At 44.7% G+C, this 26,938-nt stretch overlaps 1 protein-coding gene across 1 annotated transcript in view; it reads right to left on the bottom strand.

Moving 5' to 3' along the window:
• Positions 1–26,525, bottom strand: part of LOC130116360 (neuronal acetylcholine receptor subunit alpha-9-like) — a 50,387-nt gene extending 23,862 nt beyond the window's left edge. Inside the window, exon 1 of the mRNA XM_056284277.1 lies at positions 26,078–26,525. Coding sequence (XP_056140252.1) covers positions 26,078–26,525 — 448 coding nt within the window. The remainder of the gene's footprint in view (positions 1–26,077) is intronic.
• Between the last annotated feature and the right edge of the window lie 413 nt (positions 26,526–26,938).

Consider the following 26,938-nt stretch of genomic DNA (forward strand, 5'->3'; position numbering starts at 1 on the left):
CTTATCTGTAAGTGTCAGTCTGCTTACTGCGCAGATTGAGTCCGTCCACAACTTTAAATGGTACAACTTTGAAGTTGGTGCTGAACAACTTAATCTGATCTAATTTTAAAATACTTATTATATGACTTCAGCGAGCTGGACCTCTGTAGCTCTACATTTTTTCTGATAAGAAAGATTAAATCAGAGCAACTTTTTTTGGCCCTGTAGGGAAACATTGCAGCAGCACACTGAAGCAGCACAGATGACAGTCAAAAGGATGACAAAAGGCAGTGAAAAATGTAAAAATACTGTCAAAACTATACATACTAGCCATGTGGCCATAATGTCCACTTTAACATTTGTTGACCTAAAACACTGGCAATTGTTTCTGGGTTTTGAGCCATCGTGTGTTTGAAGAAAACATTTTACCATCCTAGCTCAACTTCAAATATTTCATTCAGGACAGTCGGCGCAAAAAGTTCATCTTCACAAGTCTTTGAATTTGAACTAGATAAAAAACAAAAAACAAAAAACCACACATTTTTGACAGAAGTGAAAAATAAGAATTGTGAGTCATGAGATGACTCCAATTTCTCATCCAATGTGAAATCATGCTTTTAAGATTTTTTTTTAAAACATCTTGAACCAATTTCGACTATATTCAAAACTAGCGAAAAAATTAGAGATGGCAAGAAAGCGAGAGAGAGAGAGAGAGAGAGAGAGAGAGAGAGAGAGAGAGAGAGAGAGAGAGAGAGATATGGGTGCTCATCTAAAAGTACAAGCATACAAGCACCTATATAGCTTGTTTTTGGGTTTTTTTCCTACTTCCTCCCTGGTAAAAAAAGTCTGACTCCTGTCATAATGAAATTGAGCTTTTTATGGATGGACACCCCTACCACACACCAAAACTCTACAACTTGTCCGATGTTTTTTTTTCCCCTTACAACTACCCATGAAAAAAATGTTAAAAAAAGTTTTGAGCATTTCTAATATTCAGTGCACACAACTGACTAGTGAAAGCTGTCTGACATTTACCAAATTCTGAGATAAAACCAGAAGATGTAAGTAGCCTACGGTTTTGGTCAAGCTCACTTATTTGGTCGATTCACAAGGTCAAAATCAGGCATCACAGATTTTGTTTTTTTTTTATCTGACGACTGGTAACTCAGCCCATCTCAATTCAGTGCTTAACCGATGTTTTGACGACTCAACAATGACTTTTTGATTTGACCAAGCATATTTTATTTTTGGAGACAGGACTCGGGAGATGGGGGTGAAGCACCGCAGCATCCACAGTGCTGGTGCCTATGCATGGATGTGTGTCTGATTTCGGATCACATATGAATCCATAAATCTACAAACTGTAACTGAAAAATATGCCTTTCAATGAGAGATGTCACATTATATCAGGGTGTCTGTGAATGTTCTCATTCATCCAGGTCATGGTTATCCAAAGGAGTTGAAAGGAATTGCACTTGACTCAACTTCTTTGGATTATATCAGGGGTTCCCAAATTGTTTTCATGATGGGATCATGTGTGGATTCTTCTCCTGGATCACCACCTTGTTGTGGTGGAGAAGCTTGCATGTACCAATGATTCCAAGAGCTATGCTGTTCGGAGCTTGGCTCCTGGTAGGGTCACCCAGGCAGATAGGTCAAGGGGGAGGTTCCAGATGAAGCGCAATCCAACAAAGACCTACACTGCGGAACCGGCGGAAGATGTCTCCAGCTCACAACGGCAGTAAAGGCGGATGAAGGCTGCAATAGAGGGTGGCCCCAATTGTCTTGGTTGTCCATGCCATTGGACTCTGGTCACCCCCTGCCAAGGACAATGTGGTGGCTGCAGGTACATCAGCCACTCCACATAAAAAGCTGTCACACACAGGCAATCTCCCGCAAGGATACCACAAGGACCTAGAGGGAGGACAGTCACACTTGACTCCGACTGACCGCTGATGATGATGATGACCATGGGTGGATTACCTAATGGGCCTACAGGGCCCAAGGGCTCAGGGGCCCCTAAGCCAGAGCCTCTGTGTGAAGTTGCTGTTATTAACTGTACATTTATTGTCGCATAATCAAAGGGCTTAGTCATTTATGTCAATAACAGAGCCCCGAAAGTCCTACTGAACAACTGAAGGAAACTGCGGGTGAATGCATGTCTTAGTTAATATGCTGTTGGCGTTAATTGTGTGTATGCACACTGTAAATCCTGTTGGGGGGGGGGGGCTTTTACGCATCCATGTCTAGGGGCCCATTGTCTCATAATCCACCTACGGATGTGACCTGCCTGCCTCAGGACCCAAAAAAAAAAATTTACATCAACATTATATTAATGATTATTAACACAATGGCCAATCTTCTCTACATTGTTCATTAATGCAGCACTATTGCTCTTTTCGGTCTGTCATGATTAGATGTAATTGTGAAGGCATGTCAACATTGAACATGATTTTAGTTTCACCAAGATAATGAAAACTAAGATAGGTAGGGCAACACAGAAACTAACGGCAGGGTGGCGTAGCGGTTTATTCTGTTGCCTACCAAAATGGGGATCGCTGGTTCAAATCCTCGTGTTACTTCCGGCTTGGTTGGGCGTCCCAACAGACACAATTGGCCATGTCTGTGGGTGGGAAGCCGGGTGTGGGTATGTGTCCTGGTCGCTGCACTAGCGCCTCCTCTGGTCGGTTGGGGCACCTGTTGGGGGGAAGGGGAACTGGGGGGAATAGCGTGATCCTCCCACATGCTATGTCCCCCTGGCAAAACTCCTCACCGTCAGGTGAAAAGAAGCAGCTGGCGACTCCACATGTATCGGAGGAGGCATGTGTTAGTCTGCAGCCCTCCCCAGATCGGCAGAGGGGGTGGAGCAGCGACTAGGATGGATCGGAAGAGTGGGGTAATTGGCTGGGTACAATTGAGGAGAAAAAAAGGGGGGGGATCCAAAAAAAAAAAGAGAAAGAAACTAACAGCTTTTATGTAGTCCGGTGTCTACGGTAAAGGTGTCATGGGTTGCAAACATTTTTAATTCTCTGTCTCCAAACAAATGGGGTCTATTGTGGACATCTCTCACAACCTATCTGGCTCACTGATGCCCCCCCCCCCACTTGTGGGCCACAACCCATTGTTTAAAAACCCCTGTATCACATCCCACTGCTCCTTCGCATCCAAAGGAGCCAGTGGAGGTGGTTCACACATCTTATTAGGATGCCTCCTGGGCGCCTTCCTTTGGAGGTTTACCGGACATGGCCAACTGGGAAGAGACCCCAGAGTAGACCCAGAACTCGCTGGGACCCTGTACAAACTCCCCATTGCGCTACTCGTGCCATTGGTGGCACGGTAGCGCAGTGGTTAGCGCTGTCGCCTCACAGCAAGAAGATCCTGGGCTCAAACCCCGGGGTTGTCCAACCTTGGGGGGGGTCATCCCAAGTAATCCTCTGTGTGGAGTTTGCATGTTCTCCCCGTGTCTGTGGTGGGTTTCCTCCGGGTGCTCCGGTTTCCCCCACCATCAAAAAGACATGCATGTTAGGGTTAACACTCCTGTCTGTGCCCTTGACCGAGGCATGGAAAGATGAACTGGAGTTGGTCCCTGGGTGCTGCATGGCGGCTGCCCACCACTCCTAGCTACACAGCTAGGATGGGTTAAATGCAGAGAAAGAATTGCCCCATGGGGATTAATATAGTAAAATTTTTAAAAAAATCCGTCGATATCATAGGCCTTTAGGTCATGGTTCACTAGAGCGTCTTACAATGTATTGTATGTATTGGTTTAACATTTTTATTCACATTATTACATTTTTGGATGTGAAAATATATTTGTCATTTTGTATGTTTTTTTTATTTTGTGTGTCTGTGTCTCCACATTTTGTGTATGTGTGTGTGTGTGCATTCGTATGTGCATTTATGTGTTTTAGTCCTTCTGTATGTACGTAAAGGTGGGCCTGGACAGCTTCTAACCTGTGTTTAACCCGTGTGGTCATTTCGAGGTGAAAAGGCAGCTGAGGTGGGTCAGGTATTATTCTAGACTGCATCTGAGCATTTCAAATATGTAACCAACTCTGGCTCATTCAGCCTTAGTTGCTCAGGTCAAGCCATGCCTATTTACGGAGTCTGGGTAGCGTGGTGGCCTATTCCGCTGCCTACCAACACGCGAATCGCCAGTTCAAATCCCCGTGTTACCTCCGGCTTGGTTGGGCATCCCTACAGACACAATTGGCCGTGTCTGCGGTGGGACGCCAGGTGTGGGTATGCGTCCTGGTCGCTGCACTAGCGCCTCCTCTGGTCAGTCGGCTGGGGCACCTGTTCGGGGAGGGGACTGGGGGAATAGCATGATCCTCCCATGTGCTACGTCTCCCTGGGGAAACTCCTCACTGTCAGATGAAAAGAAGCGGCTGGCGACTCCATATGTATCAGAGGAGGCGTGTGGTAGTCGGCAGCCCTCCCCAGATCAGCAGAGGGGGTGGAGCAGCGACCGGGGCAGCTCATTAGAGTGGGGTAATTGGCCAAGTACAACTGGGAGAAAAGGGGGGGTAATTAAAAAAAAAGTCATGCTTATTTACAAAGCCCTTTCAGTAAACAGGTTAATCACCAATTGCTTCACAAAAGAGGGGAGGAGGGGCACCGGATTGTGTCTATGAGCAGCCCACTCCCATCTGCATTTTGACTAGAACAGGAGAAATGCTGGGAAATATGAGGACACTGGAATTGATCTGAGCCCCAGTATAGGGCTTCATGTGGTTCAGTGGACAGTCTTAACCATGACATCATCCCTGGACACCACCCGCTTTTAAAACTTCATAAATGCTTCTTTGTTTTTGCTCAACAGCATAGTACACCCTCCAATAGCTGCCTGCAAGTTATAGCACAAACACTAGCCTCCATTCTTTGCAACAGAACTGGAAGGAGCTAAGGTTGGTCCTCAGGGCTTCTAAGAAACAGAGTTTGGAGGAGATGAAGGTCAGATTGTTGCGGGGTCACTGAAGTGCTCGAATAATGCAAAGGATCGAGCCACAACCAAGTAGATGGTTAGAGGGTGTACAGGGTTTGGGCTTAAATAAAGTATCATAGCTGTGTGTGGACAGATTTAAATCCTTAGGACACAGCAGAACTTTATGCATGATGAGATGATGATGATGAGATAAGATGAGGTGAACATTAGTCACCCAACCACTACCACATAGCAGTGTTTGGATATTGGGGACACGGCATCAACTGTAATGAAGAGTTTGGACCATCCCATAATCCTGTGAGCCCCATATAAAGCCTCCGCTCTCGCAGAAGTGTCCATGAGTAAGACGAGGAATCCTTTTTAGCTCACTTATAAATGTGATACATGCATCAGATGAAAGCCTAAAAAATCTGATATTGGCTGATGCTATTGAGCTCTTTTTTCTTCTTTGGGTCTCCTGGGTGTCGGGATATTTATATGGATCCAAAGACTTACAGATTTGTAAACTGGCTATAACAAAAGCTCTTTCACTGGGACGAGCCACAGAATTGCATGAACCAGACAATCTGCAGCAATAACCGCGAGCTCAGCGTAAACAACAGGCTGGAGAAATTAAAAGATTAACATCAACAACGACTAACACTCACAGCGAAAAGAAAAAAGTGCTAATTTAGAGGAGGGGGAAAGAGGAGAAGAGTGCTAAAGAGAGGAAGAGAAAGGATAGAGAGAATTTGACTTGCAACATGCCTTGCACAAAAAAGGAAAGAGTACAAGATCATAGTCAGCTGGCACATTAAAATCTTGATTAATTGTCATATAAGAGAGAGAGAGAAAGCAGGAAAGACGGAGTTGCACTTACAAATAACGAAGTGTGCAAGTTATTGGACACCAGTTTCTTAACCTTCAGATAGGAAAAAAACCTGTTGTATTGCTTTACTGAAAGCGAGAAAAAGACAGAGAGGGAGGGAGAGAGAGAGAGAGAGAGAGAGAGAGAGAGAGAGAGAGAGAGAGAGAGAGAGAGAGAGAGAGAGAGAGAGACCTTGACCTTTAACCAAGCCTTTAATGTTCCAATTCTTCAGTCACATCAAGATAACAACACAAAAACTCGTATACATAGTGGAAAAACAGAACAGTTGCCATACACAGTGAAAACAAAAGGATACACCTTCCCCCTATTTCCCCTTTTTTCAAAGATTAAGAATAAGCACTTGGCCTTCCACTGTGCACAGCCCATCCCCATGTCCCCACATAGAAATAAATCCTTCCAGGTTTGAACTAAGTTTGAAAAAAATGAACTCTATTTTCAGCCGAGCAGCCGCTAGACCCCTGAACATGAGCATGGCGTCTGTGGACCCTGTGCCTTTCATCTTGTTCTGTCTGCTAAGCCAAATGCTCATTTTCGCCTGTCCTATCAAAACATTAACCAAGGTGACACGTCTGCACTGTGCTGCCATGTACCTCGGACCAAAGACAAACAGGCTGTCTGCAAGAACCTCTCCTAAACCTCTGAGCCACCGCTGCAGTACAGAGAAAAGAGGGCCCAACCTGGGACATCTAAGCCATAAGTGCTGTAGGGTTTCCTCATCATTGCAGAAAGCGCATCGACTCCCTACCCTAGGATCAAAGTGTGCCACATGTCTGTTCGTAGCCACAGCCCCATGTACCACCCTCCACTGTAGATCCGCAGTGCGTTTCTCAATGGGGGGTTTGTACAGGGTCCTCCAGCTGCCCCTGGGGGATGAGCCTGGTGCCAACAAACTCAACCACCTCGACTCCTGCACGCCGGCTAGTGATGTTCTGTTGAGAACCTTTACAGTGACTGTGTACAAGGCCTTCTGTGACGTGCTTGAGAGGTCATGTAGTTCTGGCGTTTTGAAGGACAGAATGGCCCCCTTCACTTCTTCCTGCTCCTCCACTGCCGCACGGACTGACAAAGATGGAAAGACAGGCAGCATAGCTGGCTGATCCTCTCCACACTACGCTCCTAGTGCCTCCCTGGAGAAGCCAGGAAGTGCACTGATCACTTCTCCCAACAATCTCTCCATCAAACGAAGAGATTTAAAGCCAGTCTCTTGGCTCAAAATGCCCGCCGTCTTCCACTGTCCTCCTGATCTGAGACACGCTAATTTTGTAAGTCCAGCTCTTATGAGGGATCTCTGTACACTTACGGAGCTGAGCATCCTGCAGTGTATCGGTGGGTTATGGAACAGTGGTTCCTCCCCTACACTGCCATAGAGCTGGGAGTAGTCCCTGTTGGTGCGCAAGACGGTTCCCCAAGCGCGGAGAACAGATTGATAGAAGGGTGTTGTCATGAAATCCATGCCAGCCAGGTCCAGAAGGAACAGGTGCTTGTTATAGTTCAGGTTCATGACCCTCCGAAGCAACACAGATGCTGTTTCACTCCAAAGTCGCTGGTCATGGTATAAAAGGCGCTGCACAGTTTGAAGGCGAAAGGCCATAATGCGACTGCGGAGGTCAATCAGGCCCTGGCCTCCTTCTAGCACTGGTAGGAACAGTACAGCAGACTTGGTCCAGTGAAAGCCTCCCCAGAAGAAGTCCACCAGCGTCTTCTGTACTTCCCGTATGAGCGTGTCCAGAGGTTCTACAACTGTAAACTGGTGCCAGAACATCGAGGCAATCAAGTTTTTAACAATCAAAACTCTCCCCCTATAGGACAACTGAGGCTGGATCCAAGTCCATCTAGACAATCGGGCACTGACCTTTTCAGTTAAACCCTCCCAGTTTTTGCTCAGGAAGCGGTCACTGCCTAGAAAGACACCTAGGCATTTTATCCCTTCTGTATTCCACTGCAGCCCCGCAGGTAATGTAGGCTTTTCTCTATTATTCCACTCCCCCAGCAAGAGACCCTCGGATTTTGACCAATTGACTTTCGCAGAGGAAACTTGTTCGTGTAAGGCCAATTTCTGCTTGAGAAATTGTACATCGTTTTGGGGTTGTTATGAAAACCGTGACATCGTCAGCATATGCTGATACGCTAACTGCAGTGGTTATCTTCCCTGAAAAGCTTAGCCCTGGGAGCCCCTGCCTGAGCTGAAATAAAAGTGGTTCAATGGCCAGGGAGTACAGCATCCCAGATAAGCGACAACCCTGTCTTATACCTCTCTTAACAGAGACAGGTCGGCTGAGTCCACCTCCTACCTTCAACAGAACACTGGCTCCGGAATACAACAACTTGATCCAGTTAACAAATTCATCCCCAAAACCAAAACCTTTAAGTGTTTTGAACAGATAGCAATGATCAATCCTGTCAAAAGCCTTCTCTTGGTCTAAGGAAAGCAGGCCAACATCCAGCTCCTGGAGCTTAGATATGGCAATAATGTCGCGTATCAAAAAAAGATTATCCTTAATTGTACGGTCAGGAACACAGTACGTCTGGCTGTAATGTACAACCGTGTCCATACACTGTTTGAGTCTATTTGAAAGACATTTTGAAATGATCTTATAGTCAGTACACAACAATGAAACTGGCCTCCAGTTTTTCAGTAGGACAAGATCTCCCTTTTTTGGTAGCAGTGTGAAGACAGCCCGTCTACAACTCAAAGGTAGAGTTCCAGAGTTCAAACTTTCTTTAAAAACATCATGTAAGTCTCGTCCAATTAGAGTCCAAAACGTCTTGTAGAACTCTGAAGGAAGTCCGTCAACTCCAGAGGCTTTGCCACAGCTGAGCTGCTGAACCGCCACAGATATCTCATCAAAGGAGGTGGGGGACTCCAGCAAAGTCACCTGTGTTTCACCCAGCTGAGGCAGTCCCTCCAGTATCTCCCCCACACAGCCAGAGTCACAGGTCTCCGCACTGAACAGGCTGCTGTAGAAGTCTATGGCCAACTTCCTCATCTCTGATGGATCAGTTGTAATTGCCCCACTGGGAAGTTTGAGGGGCATCATCACATTGTTCTTTCTAATTTTCCTCTCGAGTTTAAAGAAAAAAGAAGTTGGAGCATCTGTGTCTTTGATGGTGGCAATTCGGGTTCGGATTAAAGCACCCTTTGCTCTCTCATGTAGGAACCTACCTAAAGCCTTCCTCCTACTTTCCCAAGTGCTGCTGTTACCATCATGTCCAATAATTACTTCGCCTTCTAATATCCTAATTTCTCTTTCTAATTCGTCAAGACAAAGTTTCTCCACACCGAGAGTGTGTTGTTCGTATTGCTGACATAAAATCCTAATTTGTGTTTTTCCTACCTCCCACCATCGAGCTAAGCTCTCAAAATCCTTCCTCCTCAGCCTCCAATGACTCCAGAAGTCAGAGAAGAACTGACAGAAGGCTTTATCCTGCATTAGCCGCACATCGAAGTGCCAGTGGGAACAGTGTCGAAATTGAACTTGTAAAGAAAAATCTGCCACTACTAAATGGTGATCTGAAAATCCCACAGGTGATATTGTGGACTTAATCAACCTGTTGCTGTATGTTTGATTGAGGTAAATCCTGTCCAACCTGGCTGCCCTCACACTACCCTCCGCAGCTTTTACCCATGTGTACTGCCTAGCTGTTGGATTAAGTGTCCTCCAAACATCCATAAGGTCGTTTTCTGCAACCACAGTGGACAGAAAAGAAGCTGACGGTGGATGGGGCTCTTCTGAGTTTCTGTCAACTGTAGGGTGTGTAGTGCAATTCCAGTCTCTTCCCACCACTATGATTGAGCCACTATTAAATTGTTTGAATTTATCCCTCAGTTTGCTAAACAATCTCAAGCGATCAGTGCCTGTATTATAAGCATACACATTTATAAACACAAATGGTATTTCTCGGATTGTTGCCTGAACTACTTGGATCCTGCCCTGCTCCACTTCACATGTCAAAACATTTGTTAAAAGGAGGCGCTGCGAGAAAAGAACAGCTACACCTGCACTAAAGTTGGTACCATGGCTCAAAAAAGCCTGGCCTGCCCAACTCATTCCCCACTCTATCTCGTTGTCTATAGAGCTATGTGTTTCCTGTAGGAAGAGCACATCTATATTCTTAGCTCTAATCAGCTCAGCTACCACACCTCGCCTAACTCTATCCCGTCCTCCATTAATATTTAGACTCCCTACTCTCAAACCGTCCATTAACCCAGCCACTGAGGATGCACAAGCCAGTGCATCCTTAGTGCCGGCCCCAAGCCCGGACAAATGGGGAGGGTTGCGTCAGGAAGGGAATCCGGCGTAAAATCTTTGCCAAATCAAATATGCGGATCATAAATAAGACTTACATACCGGATCGGTCGAGGCCCGGGTTACCAACGACCGCCACCGGTACTGTTAACCAGCAGGGTGTCGGTGGAAACTATGCTACTGTTGGGCGAAGGAGAAGGAGAGGAGGAAAGCATGTCCAGAGGCAGCTAGAGAGGAGGAAGGGTAGGCATGTGGAGGTGAGAGTTGGAACTTTGAATGTTGGCACTATGACTGGTAAAGGGAGAGAGCTGGCTGACATGATGGAAAGAAGAAAGGTAGGCATACTGTGTGTGCAAGAGACCAGGTGGAAGGGGAGTAAGGCCAGGAGTATCGGAGGTGGGTTCAAACTCTTCTACCATGGTGTGAATGGGAGGAGAAATGGGGTAGGGGTAATTCTGAAGGAAGAGTATGTCAAGAGCGTGCTGGAGGTGAAGAGAGTGTCAGACAGAGTGATGAGTATGAAGCTGGAAATTGAAGGTTTATTGCTGAATGTTATCAGCGCATATGCCCCGCAAGTTGGGTGTGAGATGGATGAAAAAGAAGAATTCTGGAATGAGTTGGACGACATGGTGGAGAGGGTACCCAAGGAGGAGAGAGCGGTGATTGGAGCGGACTTCAATGGACATGTTGGTGAAGGGAACAGAGGTGATGAGGTGATGGGAAAGTATGGAGTCAAGAAGAGAAATGTGGAAGGACAGATGGTGGTCGATTTTGCGAAAAGGATGGAAATGGCTGTGGTGAATACATATTTCAAGAAGAGGGAGGAACACAGGGTGACGTACAAGAGTGGAGGAAAGTGCACACAGGTGGACTATATCTTATGTAGAAGGCACCATCTAAAAGGGATTGGAGACTGCAAGGTGGTGACAGGGGAGAGCGTAGCCAGGCAGCATCGGATGGTGGTCTGTAGGATGACTTTGGAGACCAAGAAGAGGAAGCGAGTGAAGACACAGCCGAAGATCAAATGGTGGAAGTTGAAGAAGGAAGACTGTTGTGTGGAGTTCAGGCAGGAGTTAAGACAGGCACTGGGTGGTAGTGAAGACTTGCCAGATGGCTGGAAAACCACTGCAGAAATAGTGAGGGAGACAGCTAGGAAGGTACTTGGTGTGTCATCAGGACAGAGGAAGGAAGACAAGGAGACTTGGTGGTGGAATGAGGAAGTACAGCAAATTATACAGAGGAAAAGGTTGGCAAAGAAGAAGTGGGATAGTCAGAGAGATGAAGAAAGTAGACAGGAGTACAAGGAGATGCAGCGTAAAGCAAAGAGAGAGGTGGCAAAGGCAAAGGAAAAGGCGTATGGTGAGTTGTATGACAGATTAGACACTAAGGAAGGAGAAAAGGACTTGTACCGATTGGCTAGACAGAGGGACCAAGCTGCAAAGGATGTGCAGCAAGTTAGGGCGATCAAGGATAGAGATGGAAATGTGCTGACAAGCGAGGAGAGTGTGCTAAGAAGGTGGAAGGAATACTTTGAGGGGCTGATGAATGAAGAAAATGAGAGAGAGAGAAGGTTGGATGATGTAGGGATAGTGAATCAGGAAGTTCAGCGGATTAGCAAGGAGGAAGTGAGGGCAGCTATGAAGAGGATGAAGAATGGAAAGGCAGTTGGTCCTGATGACATACCTGTGGAGGCATGGAGATGTTTAGGAGAGATGGCAGTGGAGTTTCTAACTAGATTGTTTAACACAATCCTGGAAAGTGAGAGGATGCCTGAGGAGTGGAGAAGAAGCATACTGGTACCGATTTTCAAGAACAAGGGCGATGTGCAGAACTGTAACAACTACAGAGGTATAAAGTTGATCAGCCACAGCATGAAGATTTGGGAAAGAGTAATAGAAGCTAGGTTAAGAGGAGAGGTGATGATCAGCGAGCAGCAGTATGGTTTCATGCCACGAAAGAGCACCACAGATGCGATGTTTGCTTTGAGAATGTTGATTGAGAAGTATAGAGAAGGCCAGAAAGAGTTGCATTGTGTCTTTGTAGATTTAGAGAAAGCTTATGACAGAGTACCGAGAGAGGAGGTGTGGTATTGTATGAGGAAGTCAGGAGTTGCAGAGAAGTATGTAGGAGTGGTGCAGGATACGTATGAGGGAAGTGTGACAATGGTGAGGTGTGCGGTTGGAATGACGGATGGGTTCAAGGTGGAGGTGGGATTACATCAAGGATCGGCTCTTAGCCCTTTCTTGTTTGCAATGGTGATGGACAGGTTGACGGACAAGATCAGGCAGGAGTCTCCATGGACGATGATGTTCGCGGATGACATTGTGATCTGTAGTGAGAGTAGGGTGCAGGTTGAGGAGAGCCTGGAGAGGTGGAGGTATGCACTAGAGAGAAGAGGAATGAAAGTCAGTAGGAGCAAGACGGAATACCTATGCGTGAATGAGAGAGAGGACAGTGGAATGGTCAGGATGCAAGGAGTGGAGGTGACAAAGACATCTGAGTTTAAATACTTGGGGTCAACCGTCCAAAGTAACGGGGAGTGCAGTAGAGAGGTGAAAAAGAGAGTGCAGGCAGGTTGGAGTGGGTGGAGAAGTGTGTCAGGAGTGATTTGCGACAGAAGGGTACCAGCAAGAGTTAAAGGGAAAGTTTACAAGATGGTTGTGAGACCAGCTATGTTATATGGTTTGGAGACAGTGGCACTGACGAAAAGACAGGAGGCGGAGCTGGAGGTGGCAGAGATGAAGTTGCTAAGATTTTCACTGGGAGTAACGAAGAAGGACAGGATTAGGAACGATTATATTAGAGGGACCGCTCAGGTTGGACGGTTTGGAGACAAAGCAAGAGAGGCAAGATTGAGATGGCTTGGACATGTTTGGAGGAGAGATGCTGAGTATATTGGGAGAAGGATGCTGAATATGGAGCTGCCAGGGAAGAGGAGAAGAGGAAGGCCAAAGAGGAGGTTTATGGATGTGGTGAGGGAAGACATGCAGGTGGCTGGTGTGACAGAGGAAGACGCAGAAGACAGGAAGAAATGGAAACGGATGATCCGCTGTGGCGACCCCTAACGGGAGCAGCCGAAAGTAGTAGTAGTAGACTCTCAAACCGTCCATTAAAAGAAGAGAGAAAAGGAAGGATAAGACAGTGAAACCTTTCCAAGAGAGAAAAAACACCTTTTGTGTATCACATATATTTCAGTTTTGTACATGTAAAGGAACCTTTCCTCGCTTTTCTTTCCTGAGTTTCGTAAGAATCTTCTTCAGACGAAACCTCTTCTGCTTACTGAGCTCTTCATATCCAGCTGTTTTTCTAATTTTCATAACAGAGTTAACAAACCTGTCCAAATCTGAGAAGAAATCTGATACATCCACAGACTGTCTGCCATAGGTTTCAATCATTAATCTCTTTCAATGAGTATGACTGCTGATCACCTTGTGACACAATATCAGCAAACTGAGATAGGCTATCATCCTCTAACATGTCCTCATCTTCATTTCCAGCGTTTTCACAGCGTGACTCACCTGCAGGAACCTGACTCTCAGCCTCGGCTGGGTGACTGTCTCTCGCTGGTTCTGTCTGTCCTTCGTCTCTGCATACATCCGCATCCTGTGTATCAGTACCACTCAGATTACCATCATTTACAGTATTGCTGTCCTGCTCAGTTGTTACATTTCCTTCCGTACCAGGTTGCGGATCACCGGTTGCGGTATCTCCTGCCGCCTGCCGCGCCGTTTGCGGGCTACCGCCCTCAGCGGCGCCGTCAGTCTGATGCTCGCCCGTACTGCTGCCCGCTGTGGGCTCCCTGTGCGGGCGGGATGAACGTTTGTGGCCGCACTCAAAGCACTTCATGCTGCCAGAACTCGCGTACAAAGTGTAGAAGCCATGTTCGCATTTGACCTTAAATGACACTTGTAGATGTTCTGAGAGATCAATTAAATACATGAAGGCCTGTCTCCGCAGGGAGTTAACATGCTGCAGTCTGGCGTCGCCACAACCCAGACGGACTGTTCTGAACCCGCCAGCAAACTTCCCGAAACGACCCAGTTCTTTCTCAGTGAACTCGTTCGGGATAAACGGAAGCCCGCCTGACACGGTAACACGTGTCGACGGCACAAACGATGGCGAGACGGCTACAAACAAATCGTCCAGTACCAGGCCCCTCTCCACCAACAGGTGGACTAAACGCACCTCTCGGAGAAAAGCCACCACGGCTTTATTCATCCGAGAGCCGTAGGTGATGTTCTCATAACCGACCTGTTCTCCTGCAGCCAGGAGAACCTGTTCGACCGTGTACCGTGAGTCGACCACGACTCTAACCCCGTGTCTGACAGACAGGGGAGGCGAGCCCTCACCGGGGAGGGGCGCCATATTGCACACCACCAAACTCCCACCAGCTACTCCAGTCACTTTCCAACAACCAACGACGAAGTAAAATTAAACTTTCCTCACCTCACCATGTAGAGAAGAAAAGAAAAGAAAAGAAAAGTGAAAGCAGTAGAAAACAAGTGAATTAATCCAAAAAACACGCTCAAGCTCATTCAACGCCCTCACTCACGCTGACGCACCCAACCTTCCCGCATGCAGTGCAGAGAGAGAGCGAGAGAGAGAGAGAGAGAGAGAGAGAGAGAGAGAGAGAGAGAGAGAGAGAGAGAGAGAGAGAGAGAGAGAGAGAGAGAGGCAGCGATGTTATTGCCTTAAGATCTGTAAAGTGTAACCAATCTGATCATTAAATGAATTAGTGGACCCAAATGTGTAAACACAGGTCCAGACTGGCAATCTGGCAATTTTGACAGACATCAGAGAAGCCGATCCAATTTTTAACTGTTCTGGACCGTCCGGCTCACCTGCTGCAAAAAAACTATATATACAGAAATAAACTAACATAGGAGGCGTTCAATTTGGCTGAATCATCAGAACAAGCGATATGGGCTGCTTCACTTAGACAAGATGACTGACACGATGCACTGAATAAAAAGAAGAAAAAAACCTCCTACAACCACAACACAGGAATCCAGCTAGGCTAAAGGCTATCATAAAAATAATGTAAAGGTGAGTCAGTCATTGGGTCATGGCATGCTATGATACCATGCAGCGTTGGCTGCTGCATAACGTTCATAACCAACATGCATTTTGTGTGTGTGTGTATATATAGTATACACACACACATACACTTTGGGACATCCAACTCAAACCTGAGTTTAATTAGTATGAATTAAATGCATAATGTTAATTAAGAGTCTATCAAGGATCATTTCTGTTCTACTGTGATTGGTTACAGGCTGTGTTGATCAGTTCTCTACTAGTTTATTCTTTCACATCTTCCGTTTTTCTCTTCTCCACCACCTCTCTCCATCTCTCTCTCCCTCTCTCTCCGTCCTCTCTCTTGCTTACCATCTCTACCATTAATGCTCTTTGCACTGCTGCCACATTTCTAGTTGCTTTCTCTTCATTGCAAACTTTTTTCATCTACTCCTGTCTTCCTCTCTTTACTCTTTCTCTGTCAGCTCTTTTAGTCCCAACAGTCTGTCCTTCCCTCTGTCTTCCCATTCACTTCTTTCACTTTCTATTGCTCCTCCTCTCTCCCACGTTCTCTCCCTCCCGGGCTCTCTCAGGCAGCTGATGGAGAGGAATTTGCTGTTAAAATGCCTTGGTGAACTCGAGAGTAAGATTAGTCAGCGTTTCCTCGTGTGGCATCAATCCAATCAGGAGGAGAGAGATGAGAAAGGCAGAGTAGTTGAGGGGAGATATTGGGAGGGGATGAGAGGTGATGAGAGGTGAATAAAGTTAAGGAGGGAAAATAAAAGAGGAGAGTGAAAGGCAAGACAAGAGGTGTGATGGAGGGGGAGGGGGGTTACAGTCTTAGTGTTTAAATCTCTGTTCATGCCAGCTGGCCCATGCTGTTTATTCTGCGGCACACCAGCACACACCACTATGATCACCACCATTATAGAGAACATGCACACCAACAGCAAATGGACAACCCATAAGAGCAGATGGCCGTCATCACATGCATCATGGCTAAGCGTACAAAGGATAAAAGCATGTTGAGTAAGGCCCGTGTGTGTGCATGTGCATGCGTGCATGCATGCATGCATGTGTGTGTGTGTGTGTGTGTGTGTGCATTATTGAAAGGTCTGCAGTAGGGATGCAGGAATAACACATTTTTCACCACCAGGGCCATTTTCTTGTCCAATCCAAACTTTCAAGCATCATTTGTTACTGAAATCTGAACCAATTCATTACTTTATTGAATGTGCAGTAAGACCATTTGTTTGGGTGCAGTGGACGAAATATTTGAAATCAATTTTTTTTCTGCATTGAACAGATCTGAAATCGTTTTGCATTGATAAAAAGCCAGAATATACTCCCCTAATATTTTTTTTATTTCTCTACGGCTCTGGGTATCGGTTTCTAGCAAGTGGAGACATTCTGATGCTGTTGCAGTCGTTGATGATTGACTATATATAAATGCTAGCAATGCCTCCTTAGTCTGGTGAGATGTGGGTTAGACTGCGAGTGATGAATGGAAAAAGAGAAGAGAGAGGAACGATGCAAGGGAGCGAAGGGGAAGGATGGGGAAGGAGAGAGTAAGGGGGCATGACCAGATACAAGGGTAAAAGGTTGTGTGAATTTCAGCCATCAGTCCCACCATGCATGAGTGTGGGGGCAGAATGGCTGAGATAATCCATCTGGGTTTTAATCTGGACTCTGTTTAACACAATCATAGTCATGTAAAACATCATGGCCACCGGCGCCTCCAAAGACCTCACTTTTTATCATCCACTTTGTATTTGGGGCGGCATGGCTCAGGATGTAGAGTGGGTCGTCTAATAATCAGAATGTTCCTGGTTCGATCTCTGGCTCCTCCATAGAGTGTGTTGAAGTACCCTTGAGCAAGACACTGAACCCCTAACTGCTGCTGATGAGCAGGTCGGTACCTTGCATGGCAGCCTCCTCCATCAGTGTATGAATGTGTAAATGTGAGGCATACATGGTAAATCGCTTCGAGTGGTCGGTAGACTAGAAAAGCACTATATAAAAATTCAGTCCATTTTATCCTACTGCTTTTTTCAAACTAAGTGGTGACTTATATTTCCCTCTTATGGGCAGGATGAGTTGTTAGAGCCTTTGAAATGAGCCAAAAACGTCACGGGAATGGGAAAACTGACAAGATTTTCTTAATTACAAAAATACAATTGACCTATAATATGATATTTCATTGTCACCATAGGTGGTTTATCTTCTGTCTTGCATCTATTGCCCCCCCTCCTCACTTAGCCCCACCCAGCACAGTCCAAACAGAGGGTCAGCTACAGATCAAAAACCCTGGAGATGCTTGAGATCCAGTGTGTTGCATAATGATACTTCAACAGCGCAGACTAACAAGGGGTCTTTCACCTAGGTCCTATGCTTGGAGGCCAGTATCACTACACCAACCTGCTGCTACTTTGGGAAAGAAAAAAAAAGTTGTGCTTTCATCTCTTTCCTACTCTCTTCATCTTTCTCAGTCTCCCATACCAATATAAATCAATGAGATTCCAACGCTTTACCAAATGCACACACACCTCTTTCTATTTTACCGTCTATCTGCTTGTAGATCAATGACAATCCAACCATGGCATGGGTGATTTGGGATATAAACCACACAGAGCCAATATCTCTTGAGTGAATAAAAAGAGTCTCTCTCTCTCTCTCTCTCTCTCTCTCTCTCTCTCTCTCTCTCTCTCTCTCTCTCTCTCTCTCTCTCTCTCTCTCTCTCTCTCTCTCTCTCTCTCTCTCTCTCTCTCTCTCTCTCTCTCTCTCTCTCTCTCTCTCTCATGCGGGTAGCATAGCGGTCGATTCTGTTGCCTACCAACAAGGGGATTGGTGGTTCGAATCCCCGTGTTACCTCCAGCTTGGTCGGGCGTCCCTACAGACACAATTTGCCATGTCTGTGGGTGGGAATCCAGATGTGGATACGTGTCCTGGTCGCTGCACTAGCGCCACCTCTGATCGGTCGAGGCACCTGTTGGGGGGGGACTGGGGGGAATAGTGTGATCCTCCCATGCGCTACGTCCCCCTGGCAAAACTCCTCATTGTCAGGTGAAAAGAAGTGGCCGGTGACTCCACATGTATCGGAGGAGGTATGTGGTAGTCTGCAGCCCTCCATAGATTGGCAGAAGGGGTGGAGCAGTGACCGGGACAGCTTGGAAGAGTTGGGTAATTGGTCAGACATAATTGGGAGAAAGGGGGGGGGCTGATTAAAACAAAAAAAAAGTGTGTGCATGTGTGTGGTTAAGGAATATCGGGATAAGTAAGGATAGCCCAGCCAGTCTTCACTTTAAAAGAATGGGTGGTTTTAGTGTTATGGCTTAGGGTGTAGGCTAGAATTAGGTTAAGGTGTATAGTGGTAAGGCTTATATGAGTGTTCTTGCCATTTAATCTGAGATGGATTGGATCTTATGACCAAATGGAAGCATTCATAGACATAAAAAGTCATGCCACACTGGCTCTGTCCTTTGTAGTAGTTTGCACCACCATGGTGGCAAAAGTAGAAAAGCCATAATTCTTCACGTACCAGCCTCCAGTGTGTGATTTTCCGCAATTACTCTAAATGATCACACATTTGGCTGTCTTGGCTTGTAAGAATGCATCTATATTTCCTTTTCCAGTTGATGGCCTCTGTTCACATCTTCATGCTTAAAATCTTATGGCCAACTAGTCAAAATGAATCTTTTCTAGAAAAGGCAGGCTTAGAGCATATCTAGCATCTGATCAATAGCATTCATATCACAGTTACAACTAATCAGTCAGGGACCATAAATGCAGCGAAAGGATAAAAAAAAACCCTCTGTGTACCATGACTTTCTTAGAATGTCAGAGACAAACGAGCACCAGTAATCAGATAAACACATACGTATCTGTGTGACTCGATGTATTTCACTGTGGTTTGATTTCTGGCAATCTATTGTTTTTCTACTGTAGCGAATTTGGGGGGCAGCCGCAGGAACTGCTACAGCCGGGACACGAACTCATATCTCCTGCACCGCGGGCGACAATGTTAACCAGTCGACTGAAGGGTCTGACCCGTTAGCCAAGGACTACCGAGCCCATTCATCCGTGATCGTTACACTACTTTAAGCTGTATCACCTTTTACGGTGGAATCAGGTCAAAGGGGTGAGGAAATTAGTACAAACAATGGAAGGTCCTCCCAAGTATCAATACAAGTATCTGTGTATTTGGTCCAGAGGACATCTCCTGTCTTTAACAATTTAGAAGGCTATCACAGAAAGTTGAATCAGTTCATTCGGACACAACGTTTATTGAAAGAGAAATGTTTCATCACTCATATAAGTGACCTCTTCAGTCTCACCTGACTGCAGGTATCCCCACCCTTATAAACAATACAGTGGCATAACGCCTGAAACCAACGATCGGTTTCATATGCAAATTACTGTGACCACTAACTAGAGTTACAATGGCCATGTGTACACACAAAGGATTGGGAATGGTTGCAATCACAGCACTGCAAGATGGTGACAGATGTACTGTTCTGAGACTGAAGAAGACATTTTGGTGAGTGATGAAAGGTTTCTTTCAATAAATGTTGTGTCAGATGAACTGATTTTAACTTTCTGGGTTTCTTTACCTCAACTCCTTTGGATAACCATAACCTGGATGAATGAGAACATTCACAGACATACCTGGACTACTGAGCATGCATCAAGACATTTTGACAAATTTCGGCAAGGATTGCCTTAAATTTGTATACAAGTACGAGCGAACAGCGCATAAAATGGCAGACTACAGGAGCCACCTGAGATTCAACCTCAGGTGCAGACAGAGTGGGATTACACCCAAGAGCCTGCCAATGAGATCTCTGGTCAAGGGCCACCGAGCTAACAAGGTCCTCCAGAAGGCTCAGAGCCAGCTGTTGAATGAACGGGTGGGATGAGTTCGACCTACTTGCTGCATGCCAGAGACATCGGTACACAACGGATGGCACCCTCAACAGCAGACAGAGGGACAGAAGCCAGACACATGCCAGTGACGTGGACAAGTGGGTGAAGAATCTGTCTGACAGACAACTCACCCAGGCGAAGAAAGACATCCTTGCCAAGGGGCTGAATTTTGCCGTCACGCCAAGGGAAATCCTGCTAGTGGAACTGACTAGGTCACTTGGATGAGTGGTGAAACATTTCTCTCAATTAACATTGTGTCCTGATGAACTGATTTAACTTCCTGTGATTTCCTTACCTGGATTACTGAGCACACATAAAGACATTTAGAAGCCAGTCATTGGTGTCGAGAGAACTTCCTTTCTCCTCTCCATACCCAGAGAGGAGTTTTAACACTAATTATTTTCATACAGATCAGAGGTCTCCCTTTGTTGTAGATTCATGAACTACCAAACATGACAGACAAGAGCTCACTATGTTCATATTTTTGGTATTCAGCTGATGTTCAAAGTGACTTGCAATGCATGAAACAGTAGAATAACAAGTTTTATTTGCGAGATCACCACCATTACAAACAACCAGTAGTGAGGAAGTCAGTATCAGGGCCACTTCATGCAGACAATATTCCTTACACGCCAGAATCATGTAAAGAGATGCCATATGAGAGACAAGCAAGGAAATGAAAGAAACAGAGCTAGGGAGGGTTTTTTTTAACAATCAAATAACAGAGCGAAATATGTAAGGAGAAGGGATTAGCTGACCTGTCATTAAGAGCAGTGACAGTATTAGTGATCTTTTAATCTCACTCTCTTGGCAAACAATTCAAGGAACGAAATGGGAATAAGGTTGTGCGCTTACTGCATCTCCCTGACAGTCTTAAAAGATGTGTGCTTGTTAGTATATTGTGTTTAGATGTAGCAAATAAATTCAATAAATCAATTTATTATCCATAAAGTAGGCAAAGCAAATAAAAGGTCATTGATAGCCCTCTCCAAATTACCTCTCTAAATTTCACTATTCATTTAATGGATGGATATTTTTATCTGTAACTGGACAAATCTAAATTTCCTGAAGAAAATGCATGTGCTTGCTGCATCTGCAGCTGTAGCTTCTGGTGACTGATCAAAGTTCAAAATCAATGGAAATTGAATAATGCATTCAAGATATAAGGTAGTGTTTTAATAATTGCCAAAAAAGTGGAGCTATTGGCGCCATGCAGAAATAAGTGTTAACAATAAAAATCTAAAATAGCAGAATTTTATTTTTTCATAGGCACAAATGGGCATGGCCTATATTAGTCAAATCAGCTTCATCCATGGAACCCACTGTACAAAATTGTTCTTACATTCCTAACAGTTCACTAGCCAAAATGTAAAATTCTTAATAAACGACCACATGGTAGCACTATTGACTACATGCTTTAATACTTTCAGCACATCTCCATGGGCACCCATGTATGCCATGATTACTTTAGCACATATAGTATTTGAGATATTAAAGAATATACACACCTCTCCCATAGACGGCATTCAAAAATAGCAGTAAAATATTCATATCTCAATAACTGTAACAGATATCAAAAAGTAAAATAGCCACCATGACACACACATGCTTTAAATATGAAAACTGGAATGATGTGCGAGTAGATGTGAATCAAAAATAATGTATGGAAGAATAAAAAAAATAGTGAAGATAGCTAAGTGTGATTGCTGCAATTTACTACAGTAATTACACAATTATTGCAACATATATGTTTTCACCTGGGTTTGCTGTGACCAAAAAGGGGGAGGATTTTTTTTTCCTTTTTCTTAACTGATACTTGACCTGGGTACCTTTCACTAAAGCAACAAGTCTCACCTGGAGACTACTGGGCAGGGTGAGGAAGTAATAAGTAATAAATAAATAAAGTAATAAGTAAAACCCAGTGCTACGATGTCAAAAAAATTTCCAAAGGAAAAAATAACTTCTTCCCCTGACTCTTTCTCTCTAATATGAGGAAAAAAATGCAGCCATCGATATTCACTCCCAAAGTTCACTCTCCGACGTTTTCATCATCACATCATTGCTCGTTCCTGCCACATCAGTGCTATCTCATGACCCATGAGTCAGCTCATCCAATCAGTAGTGATATAAGACTGACGTAGAGCTTGTAAACCCACCGACCACGCGTAATATGGCACACTTTTTTCAAGTGAGTGGTCAATTCTACTAATCAGAAATAATAAAAACATGAGCCAATCCAACCCCAGCTCACTAGATCCAAAATAAGCATACTTCAAACATGCTTTGCTTTTATATTACTCAACCCGAAAATATGTCATTCAAAACTCGAAAATAGGATCCCATTAAGATAGCGTAGCTAAATAAAAGACTAAAATTAAAATAAAAAAAATGGAATTAAGATGAGTAAACTACTTATTTAGCAGCATTGGCTCTGCTCTCCTCTAATGCAACATTCACCCTTTCCATTGAGAACAGGCTTCAGAGACCAACCCTCTTGCGACCCCCTCCCTCCTCTCTGGTCACTCAAAGCTATGACCTTATTTCATTCCTCGCCCTTATCACTCAGGGGCAGAATGAGTAGTAAACAAATGCTTCTTTCAGTTCTGCATCTACAGGTATAATGAACCCCAATAAACCAAAAGCTGGACACATGAGGGTGACTGATAACCACTGTTTTCACAGTCCTGTTGTCTGTGCGCGATTGGGGTTAGAAAAGTACAGTCGAATTAGTTTAAATACCTTACAAAATGGGGTTACCTTAATTGATCATGCAAAATAACTGATTCAAATGCAGTTCAAATGATGGCAGGTAACTTATCTTTGATATGATAATTGTTCTTCAGACTGGATCGCCGATATTTGAAACGTTACACCAATCATTCAAAACATTAAAACCACCTGCCTAATATTGCGTAGGTGCCCCTCGTGCCACCAAAACAGCTCTGACCTGTCGAGGTATGGACTCCACACGACCTCTGAAGGTGTCCTCTGGTATCTGGCACCAAGACGTTAGCAGCAGATCCTTTAAGTCCTGTGAATTGTGAGGTGGGGCCTCCATGGGTTGGACTTGTTTTTCCAGCACATTCCACAGATGTTCTATCGATCGAGATCTGGGGGAATTTGGAGACCAAGGCAACACCTTGAACTCTTTCTGATGTTCCTCAAACCATCCCTGAACCATTTTTGCAGTGTGGCAGGGTGCATTATTCTGCTAAATTCGTATTCCCTGATACCATTGCCATGAATGGGGTGTACCTGATCTGCAACAATGTTTAGGTAGGTAGTACGTGTCAAAGTAACACCCTTATGCATGCTAGGACCCAAGGTTTCCCAGCAGAACATTGCCCAGAGCATCACAATGCCTCCACCAGCTTGTCTTCTTCCCATAGTGCATCCTGGTGCCATCTCTTCCCCAGGTAAATGGTGCATACGCACCCGGCCGTCCACGTGATGTAAAAGAAAATGTGATTTATCAGACCAGGCACTTTCTACCATTGGTCCATGGCCCAGTTTTAACGCTCACATGCCCATTGTAGATGCTTTCGCCCATGGACGAGGGACATTATGGTAGGGCTGAATAATTTGGGAATCTAATTGGGATTTTTTTTAGACCAATATTGCAATTTAGTATGCAATTTTTTTTCAAAGTTCCTTATCTTCTGCGTTATCCACTAAACACAGCAATAAATCATTCTAGAGTATGACCAACACAACAGTCAACATATAAACTGCTCTAGATGTTATGATGAAATGAGATGAATTGATGAATGAACTGGTATGAATAACATAACTTTAAGTACTGAATTGTAAAAAGAAAAACCTTCAATCACAGACTATTGACTGATTTAACTTCAAGCCTTGTAAACAGGTGATATAATTATCATGACTTTTTAATAAAATCTGAAAGAGGAACAACACTACAGAACAACAGGCCTGATGTGAACATTAATATGAAAAATAAATACAAATCTTACTAATCTCCAGGCAGTAACGGTAGCAAATCACACAAAGTGCATAAACATAAAAAATAACAAATCTGTGGCTCTAACACTCCAAAAATATTTAGATAACTCAAAGTTGTTGTAATAATATGTAAACATGTGAATTGCACTTTTTAATAAAATCTAAAAAGAAACACTGTGTGAACATTCATATAAATATTAAACTTACTGATATCCAGTCAGTAACAGTAACAAGCCACACAGCCTAAAGTGTAAAGGAGTATGGTTCTGCCGGCCACTGTCATCCTACTATATGGTTCTCAGTAACTCACAGGTTTTTTGCTAGGAAAACCAGCATATCGACTTTTCCTGGTTTTAATGAGGAACGAGTACAAGTTACTGTATTCCCTCAAGTGCTAAACAAACATTCTGATGGGGAATTTGTGGCTGGTACACAAAGATACCTGTGGGCCAACTTGCTCAGTCATGGAAAGTTGATCTTGTGCAATTTCCACCAGGCCAGGGGATCTTCATCTCCATCAACGGAAAGGGTCATCAGGTAACTATTCAACTCAGCCTCTACATCTTCAAGTTGCACAGGCAAAGCAGGAGATGCCACACTGGTCTTAAAAGAGCTGCCGACAGACTTCTTTGCTTTTTCTTTTTCTGCAGAGGGCTTTGCACTTTGAGGCTTTGAAATGGTTTCAGTATGGGACCTCTCCTCCTGCCAGATTACAGCCATTAGTTTTGCAATAAATATACACTCACCGGCCACTTTATTAGGCACACCTGTCCAACTGCTCGTTAACGCCAATTTCTAATCAGCCAGTCACATGGCAGCAACTCAATGCATTTAGGCATGTAGACATGGTCAAGACGATCTGCTGCAGTTCAAACCGAGCATCAGAATGGGGAAGAAAGGTGATTTAAGTGACGTTGAACATGGCATGGTTGTTGGTGCCAGACGGGCTGGTCTGAGTATTTCAGAAACTCCTGATCTACTGGGATTTTCACGCACAACCATCTCTAGGGTTTACAGAGAATGGTCCGAAAAAGAGAAAATATCCAGTGAGCGGCAGTTCTGTGGGCGAAAATGCCTTGTTGATGCCAGAGGTCAGAGGAGAATGGCCAGACTGGTTGAAGCTGATAGAAAGGCAACAGTAACTCAAATAACCACTCATTACAACCGAGGTATGCAGAAGAGCATCTCTGAACACACAACACGTCGAACCTTGAGGCAGATGGGCTACAGCAGCAGAAGACCACACCGGGTGCCACTCCTGTCAGCTAAGAACAGGAAACTGAGGCTACAATTTGCACAGGCTCACCAAAATTGGACAATAGAAGATTAGAAAAACGTTGCCTGGTCTGATGATTCTCGATTTCTGCTGCAACATTCGGATGGGAGGGTCAGAATTTGGCGTCAACAACATGAAAGCATGGATCCATCCTGCCCTGTATCAACGGTTCAGGCTGGTGGTGGTGGTGTAATGGTGTGGGGGATATTTTCTTGGCACACTTTGGGCCCCTTAGTACCAATTGAGCATCGTGTCAACGCCACAGCCTACCTAAGTATTGTTGCTGACTATGTCCATCCCTTTATGACCACAGCATTCCCATCTTCTAATGGCTACTTCCAGCAGGATAACGCGCCATGTCATAAAGCTCGAATCATCTCAGACTGGTTTCTTGAACATGACAATGAGTTCACTGTACTCAAATGGCCTCCACAGTCACCAGATCTCAGTCCAATAGAGCACCTTTGGGATGTGGTGGACCGGGAGATTCGCATTATGGATGTGCAGCCGACAAATCTGCAGCAACTGCGTGATGCTATCATGTCAATATGGACCAAACTCTCTGAGGAATGTTTCCAGTACCTTGTTGAATCTATGCCACGAAGGATTAAGGCAGTTCTGAAGGCAAAAGGGGGTCCAACCCGGTACTAGCAAGGTGTACCTAATAAAGTGGCCGGTGAGTGTATATATATATATATATATATATATATATATATATATACACACACACACACACACACACACACACACACACAGAAAGAGAGAGAGAGAGTGAGTCAGTATAACATTGTCAGTGTCATGATCAAGATTATTGTTATTGTTGCTATTATTAGACTTTATCTTAACTTGGTTCTATGTACGTCTTGCTGACCATTCCATTTCAGTCTTCAGTCGAGTCTTAATGGCAGGGATGTAGTCTGCGCTGATGTACTGTTTTTTGAACCTCGGATCCTGAAATGATATGACATCCAAACGCTCTGTGGTGTCAGAGTCACTATATTTGTCACTGAGGTATGTCAGGACCTTGGTTTTAATCGACCTAGACAGGTCAGTGTCCTCATCATCTTCAGCCAGGACTGATGTGGCCAGAAGATGCAGAACTGGTTTGAGGTAGGAGATGCTGACATACTCCTCTCCAGAAAGAGCATCAGTAAATTCCTGGAGAGGATGTAGCACCTTGTGAATGGACTCAAACACGTAAATATCCTGCCAGGTTGTGACGAGGGGGCGCGTATTTCGACAATACCTGGGATATGGCTTTGGTCTGTTCCAGCACTCTTGCAATAAATCATTTCTTTGGATCCCCATCTTGTTGGGCACTCAGTTATGAGGGTATGCTCAGGAAGAGTTACCTCTGCGCCTCAATGATTGCTGCCTTCTTCTTCCAACTGTGGGAGAAGTGCCCCGCCAGCTTTTTGCACAGCCCTGTTGCTTGTGACACTGTCATTTTTCATCACATTTTCTGGAAGAAATTTAAAAAATAATGGTGTAATTTATACAATTTTAAGTTGTGTTACCAGGCTATCACAAGTACACACACACACACACACACACACACACACACACACACACACACACACACACACACACTAGAAAAACAAACTTAATCTTTCACTCACTGTTCTTAATCTTTTGCGTTCTCTTCTCTCTCTCTCTTTCTCTCTCTCTCACACACACACACACACACACACACACACACACACACACACACACACACAGAA

This window comes from Lampris incognitus, chromosome 8 (genome assembly GCF_029633865.1).
Source record: "Lampris incognitus isolate fLamInc1 chromosome 8, fLamInc1.hap2, whole genome shotgun sequence".
NCBI classification, from domain to species: Eukaryota; Metazoa; Chordata; class Actinopteri; order Lampriformes; family Lampridae; genus Lampris; species Lampris incognitus.